A 21,304-nucleotide genomic window follows, 5' to 3' on the forward strand; every position below is an offset into this window, starting at 1 on the left:
TGCGATGTGCAAAAACATAAAACCAATTCCTCTTTCACACATTCACATTATAGGTTTAGATGCAAAGCAACTCATGTATCTCTAAAGTAATTGACTCACTCACTCACTCACTCAGTCAGTCAGTCAGTCAGTCACTCACTCTGCATGGCACTGTGTCTACAGACCACATTGAGCTGAACTGTGTAGGCTGCTTGACATGTATGACACACACAGTCTTTGTTGTTATTATATTTTCAGGTAACAACAATATAGAATAATTCCTGCTGATTTGGTTTGGGTTCAGTGTGTGGCCATATTCTTTATGTTGCAGGCATTCTGCTTTTGGCTTTTCTGTTGACATGCAAGAGGGAGAGCAAGCTCCTGCCAGATGAAGGTTCAGGAGAACATCTGATGAAATGTAACACGGAGAGCCTGGGAACTGACTGCAAGGTCAATACAGATGTCATTCAAACGCATACGTAGAAAAGCACCCATAACTAATAGTTGCTGTAATATGAAAAAAAAAATGTTTTTCATTTTCTGGTCAACACTGATGAAGGCTCTGTGTTGAAACGCGTCCATTGATGTCGGTGTGTGACCCAGTGGTGTGTGACCCAGTGGTGTGTGACCCAGTGGTGTGTGACCCAGTGGTGACCCAGTGGTATTGCAGAAAAAACGACTCATTTTAAAAAAAAAATTTTTTTTTTTATTTTTTTTTATTTAACCTTTATTTACCCAGGCAAGCAAGTAAGAACAATTTCTTATATACAAAAGCAGCCTGACAAAAAGCAAGGGCCTTTTGGGGGAAGGGGGTGGGAGGCTGAAATAAAAACAAGGTTATATAAATACAAGTAAAAACTTACAGTAATAATAGGAGCATACTATATACAAACACAGGCTACAATAACAATATATGAGAGAGAGAGAGAGAGAGAGAGAGAGAGAGAGAGAGAGAGAGAGAGAGAGAGAGAGAGAGAGAGAGAGGAAGAGGAGGGGGGAGGGGGTGAAGGGGCAGGGAAGGGAGAAGAGGAGGGACTGGGGGTATGTGTGTGGTTGGGAGGAGGTCAACAGGTACAACAGTCGATTACAATCTGTTGCAGGTTTTGCTTAAAAGCAGTGAGGGATGAGAGGACCGTGAGTTTGAGGGTGTTTTGTAGAGTGTTCCAGTCATAAGCTGACGCAAAGCGGAAGGCACTGCGGCCAAAAACGGTGCGGACTTTCGGAACGGAGAGTCGGATGAAGTTACTGGATCTGAGATTGTAGTCGGAACTGGAGAAGTGTAGAAGGGAGGAGAGGTAGAGAGGAGTTTTGCCTAGAATGGATTTGTAGATGAGCTGGAGCCAGTGAAGAAGCCGTCTGGTGTGAAGGGATGTCCAGTCGACCAGGTTGTAAAGGTCACAGTGATGAGTAGTGAATGGTGCGCCAGTGGCAAAACGGATGGCAGAATGATGAAGCGTGTCCAGTTTTTTGAGGGCGCTCTGGGATGCCATTCTGTAGATGGTGTCGCCGTAATCGAAGATGGGCAGGATGGTCATCTTGACAAGCGTGTGTTTGGCAGAACGGGTGAAAGAAGCTTTATTGCGGTACAAGAAGCTCAGGCGAGCTTTGACTTTAGACTGTAGGTGTTTTATGTGAGTGTTGAAAGAGAGGGATGGGTCCAGCCAGAGGCCAAGGTATTTGTATGATGTGACAAATTCCAGCTCGGAGCCATCGGCACAGGTGATCTTGGGGGCGCTGGTGGTGTCGTGTTTTCTGTCGAAAAGAATGCATTTCGTCTTCTTAGAATTAAGAAGCAGATGGAGGCTGTGAAATGACTGCTCAATATTGATGAGACTGAGTTGAAGGGTGGATGCCGCAGAGTGGAGAGAAGGGCCCGTTGAATATAGGATGGTGTCGTCGGCATATAGGTGGATCAATGAATCTCCAGCAGCCTTGGCTACATCATTGATGTAGATGGAGAACAGCAGTGGGCCCAAGATGGAGCCTTGAGGCACCCCTTTAGAGATGGTAAGAGGGTCGGACAAGATGTTTTCTGACTTCACCTGCTGAGCACGGTTAGCAAGGTAGCTGGCAAACCATTTACATGATTTTGGTGAGAGGCCAATGCTGGAGAGCCTCTGTAAGAGGATGGAATGGTTCACTGAATCGAAAGCTTTAGCTAGATCAATAAAGGCAGCGATGCAGACCTGCTTGGAGTCCAGGGAAGATGACCAATTACGACCAAAAATTATGACCAAAAATGACCAATTAGCATTAGCATTGATGTGCTGAGTAAATGTCACAGACCCACAGTCATTTTCATAGTTGTATAAGCATTGTTGTCAGTTGCAAAGTGAGGTTATTCTTCGTAGTTTATGAATTATTGTACTATTGTATTATTGTGAATAATACTGATGAAATATAACAGTGTCAAAAATAACATGATTATCTTTAACTGTATGACAGGTGGCTTTACATAACGTAAATCAAGGAGACAGTCAAAACGAGCAAGTAATCCAAACAACCGTCAAGTCTTCAGCAACGTTGGTGAAGTCAGTAAGTGATGTGACATCTCCTCTAGATTCATTTAATAACAAGCTTATGAAGGCACACTCTATTGTACAGTCACATATTGCAACTCATTCAAGTTATATAGTATTTCAAACGTTATTGAAATCTGATCATGTTTTGTCTTCTGTTTTCCAGGCACCAACTATGGCAGCAGGACCAGCCAGTTCAGAGTATTCAATGTACCAAGGAAACAGCGTAGAAGGTGGACAGTACCAGATAAGGAACTCTGCACGCAGGGTACTGCAACCTAAAAATTACCCCTCTGTGGGATCCTTGTATACTGTATATATCTCAATATATACATTATATACACGTTACTACTGTTGTACTACTACTACTACTACAATTGCTATTACTCCTACTACTACATAACAACTACTACCACTCCTACTACTATTACGACTCCTACTCCTACTTAAAGCAAGGAGAAGGAAATCCAATGTAACATAAGGTCTTCTATACTAATTTACAGGAATAGCCAGCTCAAAAAGGCAGATGTCTATCAGTCTATAATTGAACAGTGACATTAAGTATCTACAAAGTAGCTGAAATGTACAGTAATGTCAAATGTATCAAAATGTTTCATTTTGCAGACAACATCTAAAACAACAACGAGCACGAGAGGACAGAGCTATTCAGAGTATTCCACGTACCAGAGCGGAAGATCTGGACGGTATCAGCAGGGGAAGTCTATGCACACGGTAGTGCAGGCTAAAAACAGACCTTTACAATATGAGTCCCTTTTCTGTCAAAATATTGCACTTGTGACATTTTTGCTTCCCGTTTTAGTAGTGTTAATTTTGTCTGCTATTTTTTTATTTAGTCGTAGTCTTAGTCCCGTGTTAAATGTCCTTGTTAGTCTTTATCATATTTAGTCAACCTCATCCTGTTTTTATTTTAGTCGACTAGAAGTTTGAGCATTTTAGTCTCAACTTAGTCAAATAAAACCCAAATAGTAAAAATGTATTTACATTGTTAATTAAAGCAAGCCCCCTTTTCCTTTTCTTTGCAATATTCTAGTGTCTGATGTCTTTTTATTTGCTTCTGATCCCCCAGAGTACAATGACGAATGGCAAATATTCAACATTGGGAGAGAACAGTTATTTATTCTCACATGAAGAACTGCTCAACACACTAGGGAAGGTAATGATGACAATACGTTGATCAGTTCTACTTATACAGTTTATATTGTTCATTTTCTAACACTGCTTCTGCTTTTCATCATGTCCTCCTCTCCATAGAGGATGTACACGCTCCAGGCACCGGGAGAGGAGCTGGGTGATTATGCCCCTAACGTGTACGCTGAAGAGGGCGAGGCAGGGACCGTCTCGGAGCTAGATGCTATCTCCATCCCAGAGGTCCCCTTTGACATAGACATGTTCTTGGATGTGGAGCCCAGGTTCAAAATGCTGGCCTCGCTCTGCAGGCCTGATGCCACCACCTCCTAAGCTCAAGGTTGTGCAATGCAAGGACTCTAGCCATGGAAGCATTGTCCTATGATCCAGCTAGGAAAACATTCAATCACATATTCAAATGATGTGTGATACTTTTTCAACAAATTATCAATCCCAAAGTTCACTAGTTATAACAGTGAATTGGGCCAATTATGAATTGATGGTGAATTACCACCACTGAGGTGCCCTTGAGCAAGGCCCTTAACCCAAACTGCTCCAGTGGAGCCACTCAGTGGCCAGCAGATCAGACTGTGGTTGTACTGGTCAGCTTCCAGGTGTGAATGTGTGTGTGAATGTGATCAGGGGGCTCCTGAAAAAGAGAGCATTGCTCTCAGTGAGACTCCCCCTGTATAAATAAAGGTTAAATAAAAAATAAATAAAATAAAATAAAAAATTGGTTGCAACACAATTTGCTTTTATAGACGGTTTTAACTTGACAACAAAAACATTCTAAATTGAACCCCCGCTCACTTCCTGTTGCAGTGTTTGCTATGGACATAAAAGAAAAAAAAACATTCAAGTGCAGGACTGACCATTCCGTGAAAACCGTCTATACAGCTGAGCGGCGAAAACAAAAGTAACGATGTCGAGTGAATATTTCTGCAGTTTGCCGAATGCTGAGAAAAAGGAAGTGCTGTGGGGTTGCGCTCTGGTGAAAACCGTCTATAAGTGCCATGAGTTGGGTGACACTGGTTTTGGGCTGTTGCTAACACCAATGATATTTAACAGTCCAGGCAAAGTGGAATATGCTTGAATACCGCCGATTTACCACAAGGAATGAATGTTTTAAATGTAAAATATGATTTACATTACAATATGTAACTCACACAGTGCCTGTTGAGACACTGGAGTATAAAATATGAACTGCTGTATAAATGCTTATTTACAAAAATGATCTATAATCAACAAAACTTTGGGCAACTTATCTGTCAGTGTGTAAGCAGCTGAATCATCAGTATATAAATGGGAGCTAGGGCTCTGTCTGTTTGTTTGTCTGTCTGTCCCACTGATGACATCATCAGTGATGTCATAAATTCACTCACACACAAGACTATAGTTCAGTGATGTCACTGATGACATCATCAGTGATGTCATAAATTCACTCAAACTGTCATCAGTGATGATGTCATCAGTCTGAGGCTCACGAGAGAGACTGAGGGGGGAGAGACTGCGGGAGAAAGAGAGCGGGGAAGAGAGACTGAGGGAGAGAGAGGGAGACATTGTGCCCACGCCAATAGGGTTGGCAAGGCCACACAGCAGCCGAGCTGTGGGCATAGCGTGCTCGATTGCTAGTAATGTAAATAATAATCTGTGTAAAATACATTTTTGTGTTGAAATTATGATGCATGACATCATAGACAAATTACATTGTTGGAAAGAAAACTTTACACTGTTACACACTGTAATAAAATGTTCTATCTTAGAGTGCAGTTCATTACACAGAGCAGCATAGTTACTTAGTCTTTAGCTAGCATTTGTGATTTGTGGTGTTTTTTTATTTTTCAACTGGAAATAAGCACTTTTTATACATTTATACAGCATGCCTCCGCCTCCGCCAGCAAGTCAAGCTGCAGTTTACATCCATGTCTGTCCAGACTCATAAAATATATAGTATAGTGAAGACTTTGAAGGAATTTAATAAAAGGTATTAAGTGTAATATTTGGCTAAATGGAAGTTATCACTATTCCAGTGAGAAACATGCTGTCTTCACATGGAGACAATTTGTTACAGAGTACAGAGGACTGATGATTTTATAAAATAATAAAATTGCACATGTTTAAACAACATTGTATGCATTTATTTGATTTGCACCATCATTCCACCCCCTGTCAAACCAACAACAATTGAAGAATATTCAAACTAAAAATGTTTGATACCAACTATAAAATATCAACTAATGATTGATTACATCACCAATCATGACAGTGGGAGGTCACAGCCGAGCCGGCGAACTCGAGGTCAAAGCAACAAGGCACAGAAGACATGAGCACTGAGGAGGAGGAGGATGACGAGGAGGAGGAGGAGGCATGGTACAGAAGACATGAGCACTGAGGAGGAGGACGAGGACGAGGAGGAGGATGACGAGGACGAGGAGGAGGAGGAGGCACGGTACAGAAGACATGAGCACTGAGGAGGAGGAGGATGACGAGGACGAGGAGGAGGAGGAGGCACGGTACAAATGAGAGCTGCCAGTTCAGCGGATGAGCCAGCGAGGGACGCTGGAAAGGTCTAGTCATAAGAATGGGAAGGATGTGAGGTCACAGTGACCTTTGACCACCAAAATCTAATCAGTTCATCCTTGAATCCAAGTGGAAGAAATTCCCCCAAAGCTCGCTGCTATGCCCACATGACTGATTCAACTTTTGAAAGGATATTAACCCATTGATACCTGACGCAGCATTTGTGTGTGTATCCCTTTAAGACCGCGAACCGCGTCACGCGGTTCGCGGTCTTAAAGGGATACACACACAAATGAGGGATATACACGCAAATGCTGCATCGGGTATCAATGGGTTAAAGCGTGCTGGCCTGTTCATCTTTGTCCTTAGACGTCATGGAGCAATGGTCACGGCTGGCTGAAGTCTGATGCTTACTGATGAGCAAACATACAGGGAAATACAGCCAAGCAACCAACTTGTTAAGCTGGTTTTGTGTCTGTGTCTGTGTGTGTTTTTGTACTCCTATCTTTGTGAGAATCTGTGAAGTGAGTTCATTTTGGCCGGCCTTCACTTCTGTGTGTGTGTGTGTGTGTGTGTGTGTGTGTGTGTGTGTGTGTGTGTGTGCGTGTGTGTGTGTGTGGGCGTTCGCGTACATGCCCACACGTGTCTGCCCATGCATGCAAGAGTGATAAGAAGAAAAACTTGTGGTGGGAGACAATGCAGTGTATATTCTGTGAGGTGCAGCCTCAAAACTACTACTTGCAAAAGTAGATATCCGGCAGCTTGTTTACTCACATAAAATATATACATTCTAATACGATTATAAATAGACACAGATCAGGGTAGATCAGAAGTCAACTTCGGTACTACTTCATTGTAGACATCAACAAAACAACAACCCACACAAACACACGTCCACACAAATACATACAGTACGTACACACAAACATCTGTCTGCCTATAACTGCAGTGCCATTACTTGCCTCAACTTTAGGCCTGACTACATACTTAACCCTAACCCTTTACTCTAAACCTTGAACCCATGCTCTGGTTTGGCTGTCAAAACGCAACCCATATTATGCTCCATTAACTACTACATATCGTAGAATTGAGGTAAAGCGCACAACTCCACAAACAGACCGGGTGCCTGGATAATAGATGACAATGAAAGAGGAGAGCCGGCACTCACGGTAGGCATCAGCCTACCGTTTCATTACTACTACATATCGACCTCTTGTGGTTGCATGAATAATGAAATGTCTACATTAACTATAGCCATTCATATTGCCTATATAGGTTATTAAATATTAAATGATATATTAAATATTCTAATTCGTGCTTTGTATTGCGTTTCCAAAAATGATCTGTAATAACCAAAATGCTTGGAAATATCTCTGCTGGTGTGGGCCTCAACATACAGTACAGCATATAATGGATGTTATGTAAACACTAATCAGAGTTTTAAACTATTTACCTCAATGCATTTTATTGTTGTAATTGCACTGAATTGGCATCATTGTGGGGAGAAAGGCATAACTGCACTGTTTCAAGCAACAGATACAGTGTGTGTTGATTACTTGGGTCTGTAGCCGGCCTGGAGGAACCAGTGGTAGGCAGAGAGGACGCTGGATGTAAGCTCCTGTTCCACCTGGAAGCCTTTCTGAGGATAGTCCTGGATTCTCTCCACCGCGCCTGGACAATACAGGCCCAGTAGTTACAAAATGTGCCGAATAGCAAAAGAGGAGGAAAGCAGTCGATATGGACCAGACATACAGCAGTGGTGTTGAACGAGTGGTAGAAAGTACCAAGCATGTAGGAGATGAGATCTGAGGCAGTGCCCACAGTGGGGTGGGGGTACGCAGAGATGTCCATCTGGGGAGAGGTCACGGTAGCGTGTGTGAGCTCCGCCTGGCCAGGCCACTGACGCAGGAAGGTCGCATAAACCCGGCGCTCCATGAAGGGCTGCTGCACCAGCATCACTCTGGAGGCTGTGGTCGAAGTGAGAAACACATAGTCTGATTCTCAAGTGAACGAGCAATATAGGTGGCATTTCTAGATAAGAAGGTGTAATTAGGCTGTCTGAAACCAGTTGTATACATTTCACTGAATTTGCAACCTTTCTAGGTACCTGGTTATGGATAATTTTCGAGGAACCATTCCATGGTACCTTTGTTTTGTTAAGATATCCCATCATACCTTGCAACCCTTCAATCGACGAAGAAGAACGAAGCGAGCCCGAGTGAGCCCCTAATGGCGATGCCCACAAAGCCGACCGCATCAGAAAAAAGTGAAACAACATTGGCTAAATAACAAACATATTTCACTTTCTTTTCGTTTTTATTCTAGAATAGTCAATACCGTCAACCTTTACTTAATTTCAGTGCAGTCAGATGTTTGTACAGTGTCAGGAAAGTCACTTTTGAACAATAGTAGGAAGCATCTTACCTGACTCTGTTGTGGACAGCAGCCGGCTAGTTAGGTTGCTAGCTAACGTTAACATTAGTTTAGAAAACCCGCTCCGCGTGCCCCAAAGCAGGACTTACACTGTACAGCCAGGAGGATAGCAGCATGGCAGACCTTCAAGTGTAAGTGGAGTTCGTTTTAACTGTGCTTTATTAAATGACAAGCTGTCATTGCTTAACTAACGTTACCAATTTGTTTGTCAAACGCAACGTTCCAAGTTAGCTTGGTTTCACGCTTTTAATTTGAAGGCCGAAACAGGAAATGGTTTGAGTAGATTGAATTGACACTGGTCTGTCAATTCTATAATTTCACACGTACCATTTCCCTTTTTCGCCTTCAAATTAAAAGTGTAAAAACAATGAAACGTTCGCCTGTGAAGACTCAACCTGTTTGGATTATAGTTAGAGAGAACAGCCATCAGCCATGCAGTTTTATACTAATTTATTGCCAAATGCTTTGGGAAACAACTTCATCAAGCTTGGTCAGAAAAGGTCTGTCTATTCAATGGAAACAGCACCAGTACGACCTGTCGCGTACGATGCTACCTTCAAGAATGAGGACGTCTGAAACAAGTTATTTTTTAATCACCTATATTAAAATGAGATACCTAATTAAACAATCATCTAGTTAGGTAACTAGATGATATTAAGCTTCCTTGCATTACAGACACAACCATACTGTAAGTGGTGCAGGTATCAGTGGAAGAGACAAAGCAATCTAGATGTTGATAAAACAGCTTTGATGGCTCAATGAGTAAAAGTTTGCATGTGACGATTCATGAGGTGATTATTAAAACCAAGAAAGAGGTTCAGTGAGTGTGCCTGAACCTGCTACTCCCTTGTTTCCCAGAACTATATATAATATATTATTTATAATATATTTTGCTCAAATATATTGCTTAAATATATTTAAATATTTTTAATCATAGCAATGGCTACAGATCTCTCACCTGGGATGTTGTTCTCCTTCAGGACTCTGTGAGAGAAGCGAATATTCTCTCCAGTGTTGGTGGCCTCAGTCTCCAATAAGATGTTCCTCCTGGGAACCCCCATCCTCAGCGCCACCTCCAGAAAAACATCTGCTTCTCGTCTGGTCCACACACCTATTTGAAACATGTGTTGCACAGCTGAATGATGACACTTGCAGGATTCAGGTGCACATATTTTAATAAAGGATTTCTGCAAAACACATGGGATAATGTTTTCGATGACAAGCAGTTGCTACTGTGCTCTCGATGTTCTTTCACTGACGCAGCTTGCTTTTATGCAAGGTTTAAAGTAATAGATTGATTATTATGATAAATCAAGAAATTACTTTTACTGTAACTTTATCAGTTTCACTAACGTTATTCCAATATGATCCCTATGCACAACACATATTCTGACATAAGAAACAATAATTAAAAATAAAAATAAAAATATGACCAAGCACCATGTTTTACTCTGGTCAGTGGTTACTAAACTGTAACATTAGCAGAACCCTAACAGCACAGAGAAACAAAAGCTCCATAGGCTACCATGCGAGGCTAGTTAGCTATTCGTGCTAAACATGCTATGCTAACGTTAGCAAACAAGTTAGTTGACATCGTCCTACTAAGTTACACACAAACACTGAACATTCAACATACTGTAAGATTTATCAACATCAAGTTATTATCAGTACTTGGCAATGTGTTATACTTTCTTCTCACCTGCATATAATTGGATGTTCTTAGATAACAAGCTGTTGCTACTGTGCTCTCAATACTTCTTTCACTGACACAGCTAGCTTTTGTGAGGCCATTTACACCTGGCGTTAACATGTGTTTTCTGTGATCAGATTGCAATCAGATTGTGTTTTATCACTTGAAATGGCAGGTGTAAACACCCCCAAAACGCATTGAAGAAGGATTGCAATCTGATCGGCCAAACCCTTCCGGAGGTGGTCAGGGATGCATTGTGTACACATTGAACACAAGTGTAAATGCAATGTGTCCTCTCAATCTGGATAAAGCAACTTTGCGGATTGAGAGGACAACCATTTCTGCAATCTGATTGCAATCAGGTTGCAATCAGATTGCAGAAAATGCATGTTAACGCCAGGTGTAAATGGAATCAGGCTGAAGTGATCAAATGATTGCAATCTGATCACAGAAAACGCATGTTAGCGCCAGGTGTAAATGGCCTCTATGTTACTATGCTTACAGCGTGTGAGATACCCCCCCCCGCCGCAGGATTATGTGAATGATTTCCCTATAGCTACTGCCACATGCTGGCTAAAATCAGTATATCTCATGAATAGCAGTGAGCTTGCAGGCGATCTGTATAGTCACAGAAAATACTGTTTTTTTTATAAAGAAATATTAAATTAACCCACACAAAAATATTATGGGGGTGTATAAAGCGCTTTATAAATAAAATGAATTATTATTATATTAATTCTGAACAAAATGATAATCTGTACCATATCCATGGTGCCACTTAATATGCACGACTATTAGAGAGAGAAAGAGACAACGTGAAAACGTGAGTATGTCCTCGCTGACCTGCAGTCTGCTTGCCCAGGCAGCCGGTGAAGAGCAGCCACAGAGCCCATCCCTCCAAGAAGAGAGCGGCTGACCTCTCAGCAACACGAAGGTCATGACAGCCCAGACCAATGATCACGTCACTCTGAGAACAAACACCACGCTACTGTCACGCCTCGTGAGGGGCCATCGTATCATTGTGAGCGATTACGATGATTTATAAAATGGCTCTCTCAAATCAAGCAATCTGATTGGTTCACAGCCATTGTATAATTCCAGTAACCGAGTTCAATAACCCATGGCCATGGGTTATTGGTTGCCATGGCAACTCTCTTACTAAGAGAGTAATAATAAGGCTTACCTCAAAACAACGTAGAAAAAAAAATGGCGGAGACAGCTGTCAGATCCTTGTGAATCGATCTTCGCTTATAACTTTACTAATACTTCGCAGAAAATGATGTTTTGTACAAGAATAGATGCGGGCTAATGTCTTCTTTGCAAAAGAAAGGCTGTTAACTCCGCATTTAACCCCGCATTTAACCCCGTAACGTTAGTTGGTGTCGGGCAAGCCCTGAGAATGCAACGCTGCTGTATGGAGGGTCACTACTGCTTCAAGTCTTTGTACAATGAGTCATTATGGACGCATGATGGCGCAACTCTCTTACTAAAAGGCTTTGAAAACAAAATGGCGGAGACACCTTTCAGATCCTTGTGAATCGATCTTCGCTTATAACTTTACTAATACTTCGCAGAAAATTATGTTTTGTACAAGAATAGACGCGGGCTAATGTCTTAACCCCTCTCGCGCGCGCCCTCACTCTTAACCCCGCATCTCTAAATAAGACGTAACGTTACTTGGTACAGCTCTGGTGTCGGACTTTGCAAAAAGCTCTCAGGTTCGCAGCAAGCGCCAGGATTGGCCAATGTCGACTTCAGTCTCCAGAACGATCCAATCAAATCACCCGCAGGTCTATCTTCTTGCTAGAGGTCCCGCCTTACAGTAGTGTTTCAACTGACTCTCAGAATACCATGCCAGTCGGACTTATAGTGTTATTATTATTATATTATTATACTTGGAACCCTTTTATAAAAGCAATATAGCACTCGAGCAGCGTGTGTTGTGGAATATATCCCCCTGCTCAGTTGTTATCCCACGAGGCCGCAACTGATCAGGGAGATATATTCACCACAACACACTTGCTCTCGTGATATATTGCTTAAATATATGGAGCAGTATAATGACAATTAGATGCGTATTATCTATGATGTCAGTTTTATGAGTTTTACGTTGTTATAACATAAGTGAAATCGCAAATAGATGTGATGGCAATTTCAAGGGAGAAGATCTTATCTTTATTTGATGGAGCGATCATACAACACATCACATAATAGTACATATAGGACACCTTGCCTTTTCCAGAAGCTGATGCAGACGTAGGTAGTCCCATAGGATTCTGGCCCTCTTCTCACTGTGTTTGTCCATTCCACTCACATGCTGAGCTGTGGAGAGAGGGAGGGAGGGAGCGGACTTCAAAACATGAGTCAGAGCACAAACAAATAGCAAGATGAAAAGCCATGTTTTCAGAAGCATGAAGCCAGCACAAATGACACCCTGCAAGTGACCTAAATGATGTGTCCTCCTAACTTCAGTGAAGCTCGCTTACATCAGTCATCTATCAGGGTCCACTCACTCACACGGAAAACGTGACACAGCAGCCTCCATATAACAACACTGGCCTCAGGCAGGTTGACGTAGGCCGTCCTTTAAAAGAACAGGGGACGACAACAACTAGTGACCAGTTTCCACTCAGGCTTTCGACTCTATGCCACAGCTCATGCCATTTACTCTGCAGGGTTTCTAGCCCTTAACATCCTCTGCACGCCATTTGTCCCAAGGTTGAACGCTTCCTTTCTTCATCTCAACTCCCCCCCCCCCCCATCCACTCCAATGCTCTTCATCTTCTCTTCCTTCCAACGTTTGTTGAATGCTAATTACAAAGCATTATGCTTACGCAGCTCTGATGACTAGTCATGAAATAGGCCCCCTGACTGTACATTTCTATTACTACAGCAAATTATCATGATCATGTTTCGATGAATCTAATTGGCTAAGGCCTTATAATTTATTTTTTGATTGGCTAGAATTTTATTCCTCTCATTTACTCTGATCGCTCATCTGAGTACAGCATACTGCTGATTATTGCATTATAGTATAATAGTTAAATCCATCACACCACATGACATGAGATGAACTGTCACTGTAAAACCGCAGGTTCAGGTTTTACTTCTGGCCTGATTCAAACTTCAAAATACACAAATATTTTTGCAAAGTATTTTCACCATGAAGCAATGTCACAATATTATTAAATTGCTGTTAGAAAAAAACATGGTGTATCATCCCTACAAATAGTAACACTGTTCTTACTTGCTACTCGAAATGAAGTTAGCAGCAGCAGCAGCAGCCAGTAAACATCCATCACCTGCTGAACACACAAGCAACAGTGTCATGGGGTCAGAGGTCAGAGTGTCATGGGGTCAGAGATGCTACTCCCTGGTGTTGTTTTTCAGCCTCCTAACAAAAACAGCCCTCAGCAATCCACAAACCGAATGGGATCCGTTTGCTCCTGAATCTACCAGATTCCTTCTTTTAAGGTCTGTTGCTCATCACTATTCCTCCAATCAGCAGGATTTGTTTCTCTTGCCTGGCTTAAATTATAGCTGAGGGTGAATTCATGGAAGGGGAAAACGTTATTTTTATACATCACAATTAGCTCCCTGATACAGCCATAATTCAGTGCTCCCTGCCTATGTTGACCACTAATCATCTGTTTTTCTGGGTTTGATATTAACCCCAAAACTGTTCAATCATTAATGAGGTAATGTAAGTTATTTTTAATGATGCAGGATGTACACCCTCTGCTGGTTCATTTTGGAATTATGTTTACTCTCATTTATTGGGAAAGTTTGTGTGACAACTAATCAGTTAACTAACACGTAATATTATGATGGCATAATGATACACAACAGTCTAATAAAAGTTAGAGATTAGTAGCTTGTGTATGTCTGTTTTTTCACTGTGTAGTAATATATGTGGTGTCTTCCAATCAATCCACAGTCCCCCAAATTGTCTTCATAGTCATTGCGAAATATATATATATATTTTTTTTATAGCTTAACATTAAAAGTAATATCATCTTGATACATTATTTATACCAACGCTTTCTACTAATACTAAATTCCTGAATTTCCTCAAGGGGATCAATAAAGTTCTATTTTATTCGATCTAATCTAAACTTATAGTGCTCAAAATTTAGAAATGTAAGGTTTTCTTTTAGCCTGTAATCTGCAGACCTTTTGCCCTTGTCAAAACTCTGTACTGCATATCATTTTGTGTAAATTGTATTCAAATCTTTCAATGAATCTCAAAAATACTTTCAATCTATAGCATTTATCAAACATTACTATACTACAAATCACAATAAACTACTGTAATAAAAAATATATACAAACTGCCAACGTCTTCAAATACATTTATTAAAATGTTAAATAGATGTCATATGTTACAGTAACACAAATATACTTAGAAACCACAGAACAGTATGAGTTGAGGAAACTGGTTTGTTTACTACCACCTCGTGGTTGTGCCTTCTCCCTGCAGGTATCCATCATACAGCTCTCTGAGGTGCAGGATGAGCTCCTCTGTGTTCTGTCCCGTGAGAGCCGACAGGGGGATGACCCTCTGGGTGACCTGGCTCTTTAGGGTCTCCAGCTTCCCCTGGGCCTCTGGCAGGTCCATTTTGTTGGCGATGATGGCGTGGGGCCGCTGGGACAGACCGCACTCATACTGTTCTAGTTCATAGCGCAGGTGCTGCAGCTGGGTCCAAGGTTCTGGAGCGGACAGGTCCAGAACGAAGAGCAGGAAGCGACAGCGCTCTATGTGTCGCAGGAAAGAGAAGCCCAGGCCGCGGTTCTGATGAGCCCCACGGATGATGCCCGGGATGTCAGCCACTACACAGAGCGAGGGGAATAGAATATTTACATGTTTACTTATGTGTTGTTGAACATGCCCTTATTGCAGTGTATGTAAGAAAACAGCAATATACACTCACTGAGCACTTTATTAAGAACACCTGTACACCTGCTTATTCATGCAATTATCCATTCAGCCAATCATGTGGCAGCAATGCATAAAAAGCATGCAGGTTCAGCAGCTTCAGTTCATGCTCACATCAAACATGAGAACTGAAAATTGGGGGAAATGTGACCTCAGTGACTTTGACCATGACATAGTTGTTGGTGAGTATGGGGAGTATTTGAGAATCTGCTGATCTCCTGGGATTTTCATGCAAAAGAGTCTCTCGAGTTTGCACAGAATGGTACAAAAAACGTTCAGCGAGCGGCAGTTCTGCAAACACAAACACTTTGTTGATGAGAGAGTCAGAGAATGACCAGCTGACAGAAAGTAACAGCAACTCAGATAAGCCCTTTACACCTGTGGTGAACACCAAAGCATCTCAGAATGCAACATGTGGAACCTGGAGGCGGATGTCACTTTGGTAGCCGGTTGACACCGAGTTGAAAGCTGATGCCTACCACCACCCCGTGTTAGTATGGTGTACTACTACGTTCACACACAGCACCCAAGCCTTGCCTACGCCTTGCCTTTACCCACGCTTTTAAATAGGCGTCCTTTAGTTTTTAGTCAATGAGGCTGTGTACACAGGGCGCCTCAACGTGAGCCTTGCGTGTACCCACGCCTCGCCTGAGCTGCGCCGATTTTATCGTTTAGGCGCGAGTTCTATTTTCAAGCCGACTAGGCGCGTGAAGGCAGACTTTTTCTGTCAAGCCATGAAGGAAAAACGCGACAATATCCATGGGAAATGGCAGTCAACTGAATTTCAAAATAAAATGGTGTTACTACAACAGTGTTGAGCAGAGAGAGAGAGAGAGAGAGAGATTGACGGGTGGCTATCACGTGGGGCTTTCTCCCCGTCGGTAAACAAATCTTCAGGAGAGAGAATAGCGACCGAAGAAGCAAGATGGACAATGAAAAGTCAATCCATTTAGTACAACAGCATCCAGTTCTCTATGACAACAGTCACCCAAGAAGGAGACCTGTTTATACATATCCAGCATCAATAGCACATTAAATATATCAGATTTATTTTACCTACCCATGATAATTCGGGACCACACGTGACAAAAAAAACACTCGGGAGAGAGGAGAGGCGTTTGTGACTGGGCTCAGGTTCAGCGTGGAATAGGCGTGCAGTGTGATCGCAAAAGCGTGTGATAGGTTCACGCCCAGCTCAAGGTCTGTAGGCGTAGGCGTGCGTTGAGGCAAGGCGTAGGTGCCCTGTGTGAACGTAGCGTAAACGTGCTCAGTGTGTGTACATCACAATATAAATCAGTGTGCTGGATCACAGTTGGCCTCAAATCAATGACCTGCTACTTGCTCATGATCCCTGTACGTGACGATGCCCACATGTGGGTTGAGGGTTGTGAAAGGGTAGGCAGCTACAGCAGGCTTGGCGTTGGAGATGGCCCTCAACAACGATGATTTCCCCGCGTTTGGAAATCCAACCTGAAGATGAGGGGGGGGGGTCAATTAATTACTTTTACAATACATCTACCAATCAAATGCTTTTGCAGTGGTGAATGCACCAATACACTTAAATACACGATTATACCAGTTCTTTTATAACAGAGGCTTAAAGTCGAGCTGAACCCAAAAATGACTTTTCTTTTCTTTTAGTTCAAATACCTGGGTATGCAGTGCACCTATTTAATAATGTATGCAAAAAAAAATCACAAAAATCGAATTTCTTTAGTTTTTCACACTTTTTCACATCAAAAGTTCATTTTTCAAGATTTCATTGATAACAGTAATGTACAGTTTGCTGACGTCACCTAGTACTATCAAATTTCTACCCCATTTCAACCAATCATATCACAACATGCAGCTGTCAATCAAATCTTCATTTCAGGATAATTTTCTCTTCCAAATGAAGTAGAAAATGGCGCCTAGTGCCTGTCATCTGGCAGAATTCCTATCCCATAAACTAACTACTAACTTGGCCAATTGTATGAAACATAAACAAAAACCAAAAACTATAATCTCTAAGAATGTAAAGAAATGTAACTGGCTCATTAAAACGCGCATTCCAGGAATATCGTATTAACAGAAATAGCGTAAATGGCACGCGCTTGAGAGCGTGGTTGTCAGGGGTCGCCCGTCGGAGATTCCAGGCGGGCGGGCAGCACCCATGCATCGGATTGTCCGCTCGCTCCGCACGAAGCAGGTGGCTGCCTGGTACTCCGGGGATCCCACTCGCGTAGCACGACAACATGCTGAATCCCACCCGATTTGGGGGTGGAACACGCCAGGATTGGCCAATGCCAAAGCCAGTCCTCAGAATTGTCAAATCAAATAATTGACACCATATACGGTCCGCTTCTCAATTTGTTTTCAGTCTGAAACGGACTCAGATGTACGTGATGAACGGGTTCACCTCGACTTTAAATACACGATTATACCAATGTTCTTTTATAACAGAGGCTTAAAGTAAGGTTTAACCTTGGAGCACCTTGGGTTGTAGTAGCTTCCCTCCTGACGATGATATAAGTCTGAAAAGTGTTAGTCATCTTTGTCATTCTTCTGTCCTGTGATTTGTGAGAGAAGAACGGAGCTGTTCTTTTTTTTCCCTTTGTTCAGAACCATGACTGATGATTTTGGGGCTTATATCTCATAGCCAGGAGGAAGCTACACAACAACCCAAGGTTGAAGGTACTCCCTGGTTCAACATGTTCCATTTCCCTCACCAGTCCAGCGTGGGCCATGGTGCGTAGCTCTAGCTGAAGGACCCTCTCCTGGCCCTTCTCTCCTGGGGTGGCTGACATCGGGGCACGGTTCTCGTTGGACAGAAAGAATCGGTTCCCCTTCCCCCCGGCCCCTCCAAACACAGCCAGGTACTCCTGGCCGTGCTCAGAAAGGTCCACTACTGTCGTGCCCTGCTCCTTCACCACGGTGCCCAAAGGTACCTTTGTAAAGGGATAAATACCAGAGCGTCAGATCAGGCACCACATCTTACATGTAGTAAAAATGTGACAGAACTGTGTGTGGGTTCAGATCAGGCACCACATCTTACATGTAGTAAAAATGTGACAGAACTGTGTGTGGGTTCGATTCCATCCGTAAGCAAAATGTATGGACTCACAGAAATGTAGGTTGAGCCGCCGTTCCGACCGTAACAGTTCTTGTTGCCCCCAGATTGCCCATCCTCTCCCTTGTAAAGCGGAGTTACTTGCGCCAAAGATTTGACAAGCCGGTTAACTGAAAGCAGGCAAATAAGAGACAGATAACAGACGGAACCACCTTGTGGCATGATGCAGGCAGCATGGAGCCTAACCACATTGAGACTGTCAGTGTCAGTGACCATATTAACATGAAACCATTCAACAGCACTGATTTCCTCCTAAGTTGTACAACAGGAACGTACGTACAGGCCTCTGTCATCCTCAGAACACAATTATTACCTTTGATGATGATGTTTCCACCATCGCCTCCATTCCCTCCGTCTGGTCCCCCCCACTCTTTCCGGGGCTCACTGTGAAAGGTGCAGGCTCCTTTGCCACCTGACCCGGCAGCCAGCTTCACACGGCGATGGTCGACAAAGTAACGGGTCTATGGGGCCACAACAAAATATAATGTTATACGAGGGATCAGCCGAGCAGCATTTTGGTAAACAAACCGCTTCACTGGGTGGCAACGGCAATGGAACCCTATGGAGCCCAAGTGGCGCGAGGCGTGAGTGCCTGACTCTAGCCAGTTAACTCTGTTTACATTTTAAAAACGGCGACAGTTCACACAACTTTAACACGACATGCATATATTATACATCAAACCCTTGAGCTGCTTCTGCTCTCACTCAGAATGTCAAAGCGATGTGATGTATAGTTTTTGAGATATTAACGTTTGTTTGGCAAAACTCATACTATTAACTGGGGACACCTCGGCATTCCGAAATGTCGGCACTCCGAAATACCGGCATTCCGACAAAATTCTAACCCTAACCTCGCCATTGCGAAAGAACCCTCCCCCAGACCCTAACCCTAAACCTAACCTCTCCCACCCCCCACGCCTAAGCCTAACCTAACCTCTCGGCGAAACATTTTTTGGAGATAAAAAAGGGCCGCCTCTCCGAAAGCATAGAAGTCAATGATCGGAATGCCGACACTTCGGAATGGCGAGGTGTCCCCCTATTAACTAGCCTGACTCCGCCAGATGGGGGCGGCATTGTTCCACAAATTCACAATCCGAAACAGAATGTGAAGCAAACTCATCCATCTGGCAGCGTCAGGTTAACTATTAACTGCCGCGGGGTTCCCATTTCTGGGTGGCAAGTGACCTCACGCTGATTCGTCCTATACACAGCTGGCCTCATTCGTTTTTTGTTGTTGTTTTTTTAGAAAAGGCGACTCTGGTGGTGGAATACATGGCATGATCACATAGCTAAAGTCACACACACACACACACACACACAACTTACCAGCTTCTTTTCGGACACCTCTCTCTTGTGGTTCCCTCGGACCTTGGCGCCCCGTGGGCAGGTGGTGCTGACATGTCGTGGGCAGGTGGTGCTGACATGTCGTGGGCAGGTGGTGCTGACATGTCGTGGGCAGGTGGTGCTGACATGTCTGACACCGCCAGCGGCTTCCCGTCTCCACGCAGTTGACGACACCGGGGGACCGAAGTTAACGTTACCGTGGCAGAATAAACTCAACTCATTCCTTCCTTGTCTGAATATGTATCCTAAAAGTATGTCTGGACGAACACACCTCAAGGCTTGAACCCTCGACAACGTTGTCAACATTGTGACATTCAGCAGAATAACGTACACAGTACGTCAGTTAACTTCCATTTAGCAACGTGACCTCGACCCATGTGAACACATTGCGAGCAACGAGCAAATAGTCAAGAAAGCGCTGGGACTGTAAAGTTATATCACTGTACGATAGACATTATCAGTACCTTACTAAAGAAACAGGAGGTAGGATAGGCATGTCCAACTGTATACTAGCGTTAGCACCGGTTAGCACTTAGCACGCACGCAGCTTTGTTTAGCTTCCGCGAGGGATGACAACTACGGAAAGTGACAAGGGTCCTCCGGTAAGAGTGCGTGGAAAAGCGATTTTGTATTCGTGTGTACCTTCACAAGCCTGTTGTTGGAGTATTATTGTGTGTGATTGATTGTTTATTGAAACACAAAGTCAGACCTACAAACAGTGTATGTCAGTTTATTTTAATAAACAGTAACAAACAGTTGAAACGAACAGGCAATGCAATCTTACAGTAGATCAGCAGATAACATTCAATATTGGATATTAGACCAAACCTGATTCCCTCTCTCTGTCACACTCGCTCTCTCTCACACACACACACACACACACACACACACACACACACACACACACACACACACACACACACACACACACACACACACACACACACACACACACACACACACACACACACACACACACACACACACACACACACACACACACACACACACACACACACACGGGCTACCTCCCAGCTCAATGCTGAGCCTGACACTATAAAGAACTTGAAAACAAAACAATATCATACATATTCATTTCACAGTCAAATAAAACATTGACACAGATACTTTGTCACTTTGTAGTAGCCTAAGTGTAGAGAAGCCTGTGATTGTCACTGTTGAGCAGCATAATAGTTATTTAGCTGTTTGACAGCCAGGTATCCCCATTCTTGATTAACCCTGTCAAAACACTGCGATATTGTGTTGTCCCCTCTGGGGTAAGTTCAGTTACTACAGTATCAACCATTTATATTTAGTTATCACTGAGTTAATAGGTTAATAAACATTATTACCCCAAAGCTGGATGCTCACGAGACACAACAATAGAATCCTTATTACAAATCATATTCCTGTGTAATAATCTGTGATTAGCATAATGACCACAAGTGCTCTTTAAATAGTTTTAAATAAAAGCATATCTGTCCATAGTGTAGGCTACTAGATAGATAGAGATAGATAGATAGACAGACAGTGCTAACAATTAACACATTAATTCATTAAATTAAGAACTAAATAAGGCAAGTGTGCTTGTAGGACATTGTCATATACACTTGTCTTAAAATGAACAC

General features: G+C 42.8%; 3 protein-coding genes across 4 annotated transcripts in view; 1 reads left to right on the forward strand and 2 right to left on the reverse strand.

The window, feature by feature from the left end:
- Positions 1-5,763, forward strand: part of LOC310778439 (cadherin-like protein 26) — a 19,742-nt gene extending 13,979 nt beyond the window's left edge. The window contains exons 12-17 of one of the 2 annotated variants that reach the window (XM_083638870.1): positions 311-458; positions 2,457-2,514; positions 2,665-2,766; positions 3,123-3,230; positions 3,586-3,672; positions 3,771-5,763. In XM_083638870.1, the coding sequence (XP_083494996.1) occupies positions 311-458; positions 2,457-2,514; positions 2,665-2,766; positions 3,123-3,230; positions 3,586-3,672; positions 3,771-3,977 (710 nt within the window). In that variant the 3' untranslated portion in view covers positions 3,978-5,763. Of the gene's footprint in view, positions 1-310; positions 459-2,424; positions 2,515-2,664; positions 2,767-3,122; positions 3,231-3,585; positions 3,673-3,770 lie in introns of both variants that reach the window. The other variant, XM_083638869.1, reaches the window with a different exon arrangement.
- Positions 5,764-7,716: 1,953 nt separating this feature from the next.
- On the reverse strand, positions 7,717-13,675 carry LOC310778416 (uncharacterized protein SCO4629-like; the record flags this gene model as incomplete). The annotated part of the gene is made up of 6 exons (XM_083638837.1): positions 13,535-13,675; positions 12,521-12,609; positions 11,131-11,254; positions 9,556-9,708; positions 7,949-8,131; positions 7,717-7,835 (listed from the first exon to the last, which is right to left on the reverse strand). Exons 1-6 carry the CDS (start codon positions 13,584-13,586, stop codon positions 7,717-7,719), a joined length of 720 nt encoding a protein of 239 aa, XP_083494963.1. The 5' UTR covers positions 13,587-13,675.
- Positions 13,676-14,670: 995 nt separating this feature from the next.
- On the reverse strand, positions 14,671-20,234 carry mtg2 (mitochondrial ribosome-associated GTPase 2). The gene is made up of 6 exons (XM_083639060.1): positions 19,659-20,234; positions 18,646-18,793; positions 18,327-18,442; positions 17,932-18,150; positions 16,555-16,693; positions 14,671-15,117 (listed from the first exon to the last, which is right to left on the reverse strand). The coding sequence occupies exons 1-6, from the start codon at positions 19,980-19,982 to the stop codon at positions 14,735-14,737; spliced, it is 1,329 nt and encodes a 442-aa protein (XP_083495186.1). The 5' UTR covers positions 19,983-20,234; the 3' UTR covers positions 14,671-14,734.
- Between the last annotated feature and the right edge of the window lie 1,070 nt (positions 20,235-21,304).

Source organism: Poromitra crassiceps (genome assembly GCF_964638095.1).
Source record: "Poromitra crassiceps genome assembly, chromosome: 6".
Lineage (NCBI taxonomy): Eukaryota > Metazoa > Chordata > Actinopteri > Beryciformes > Melamphaidae > Poromitra > Poromitra crassiceps.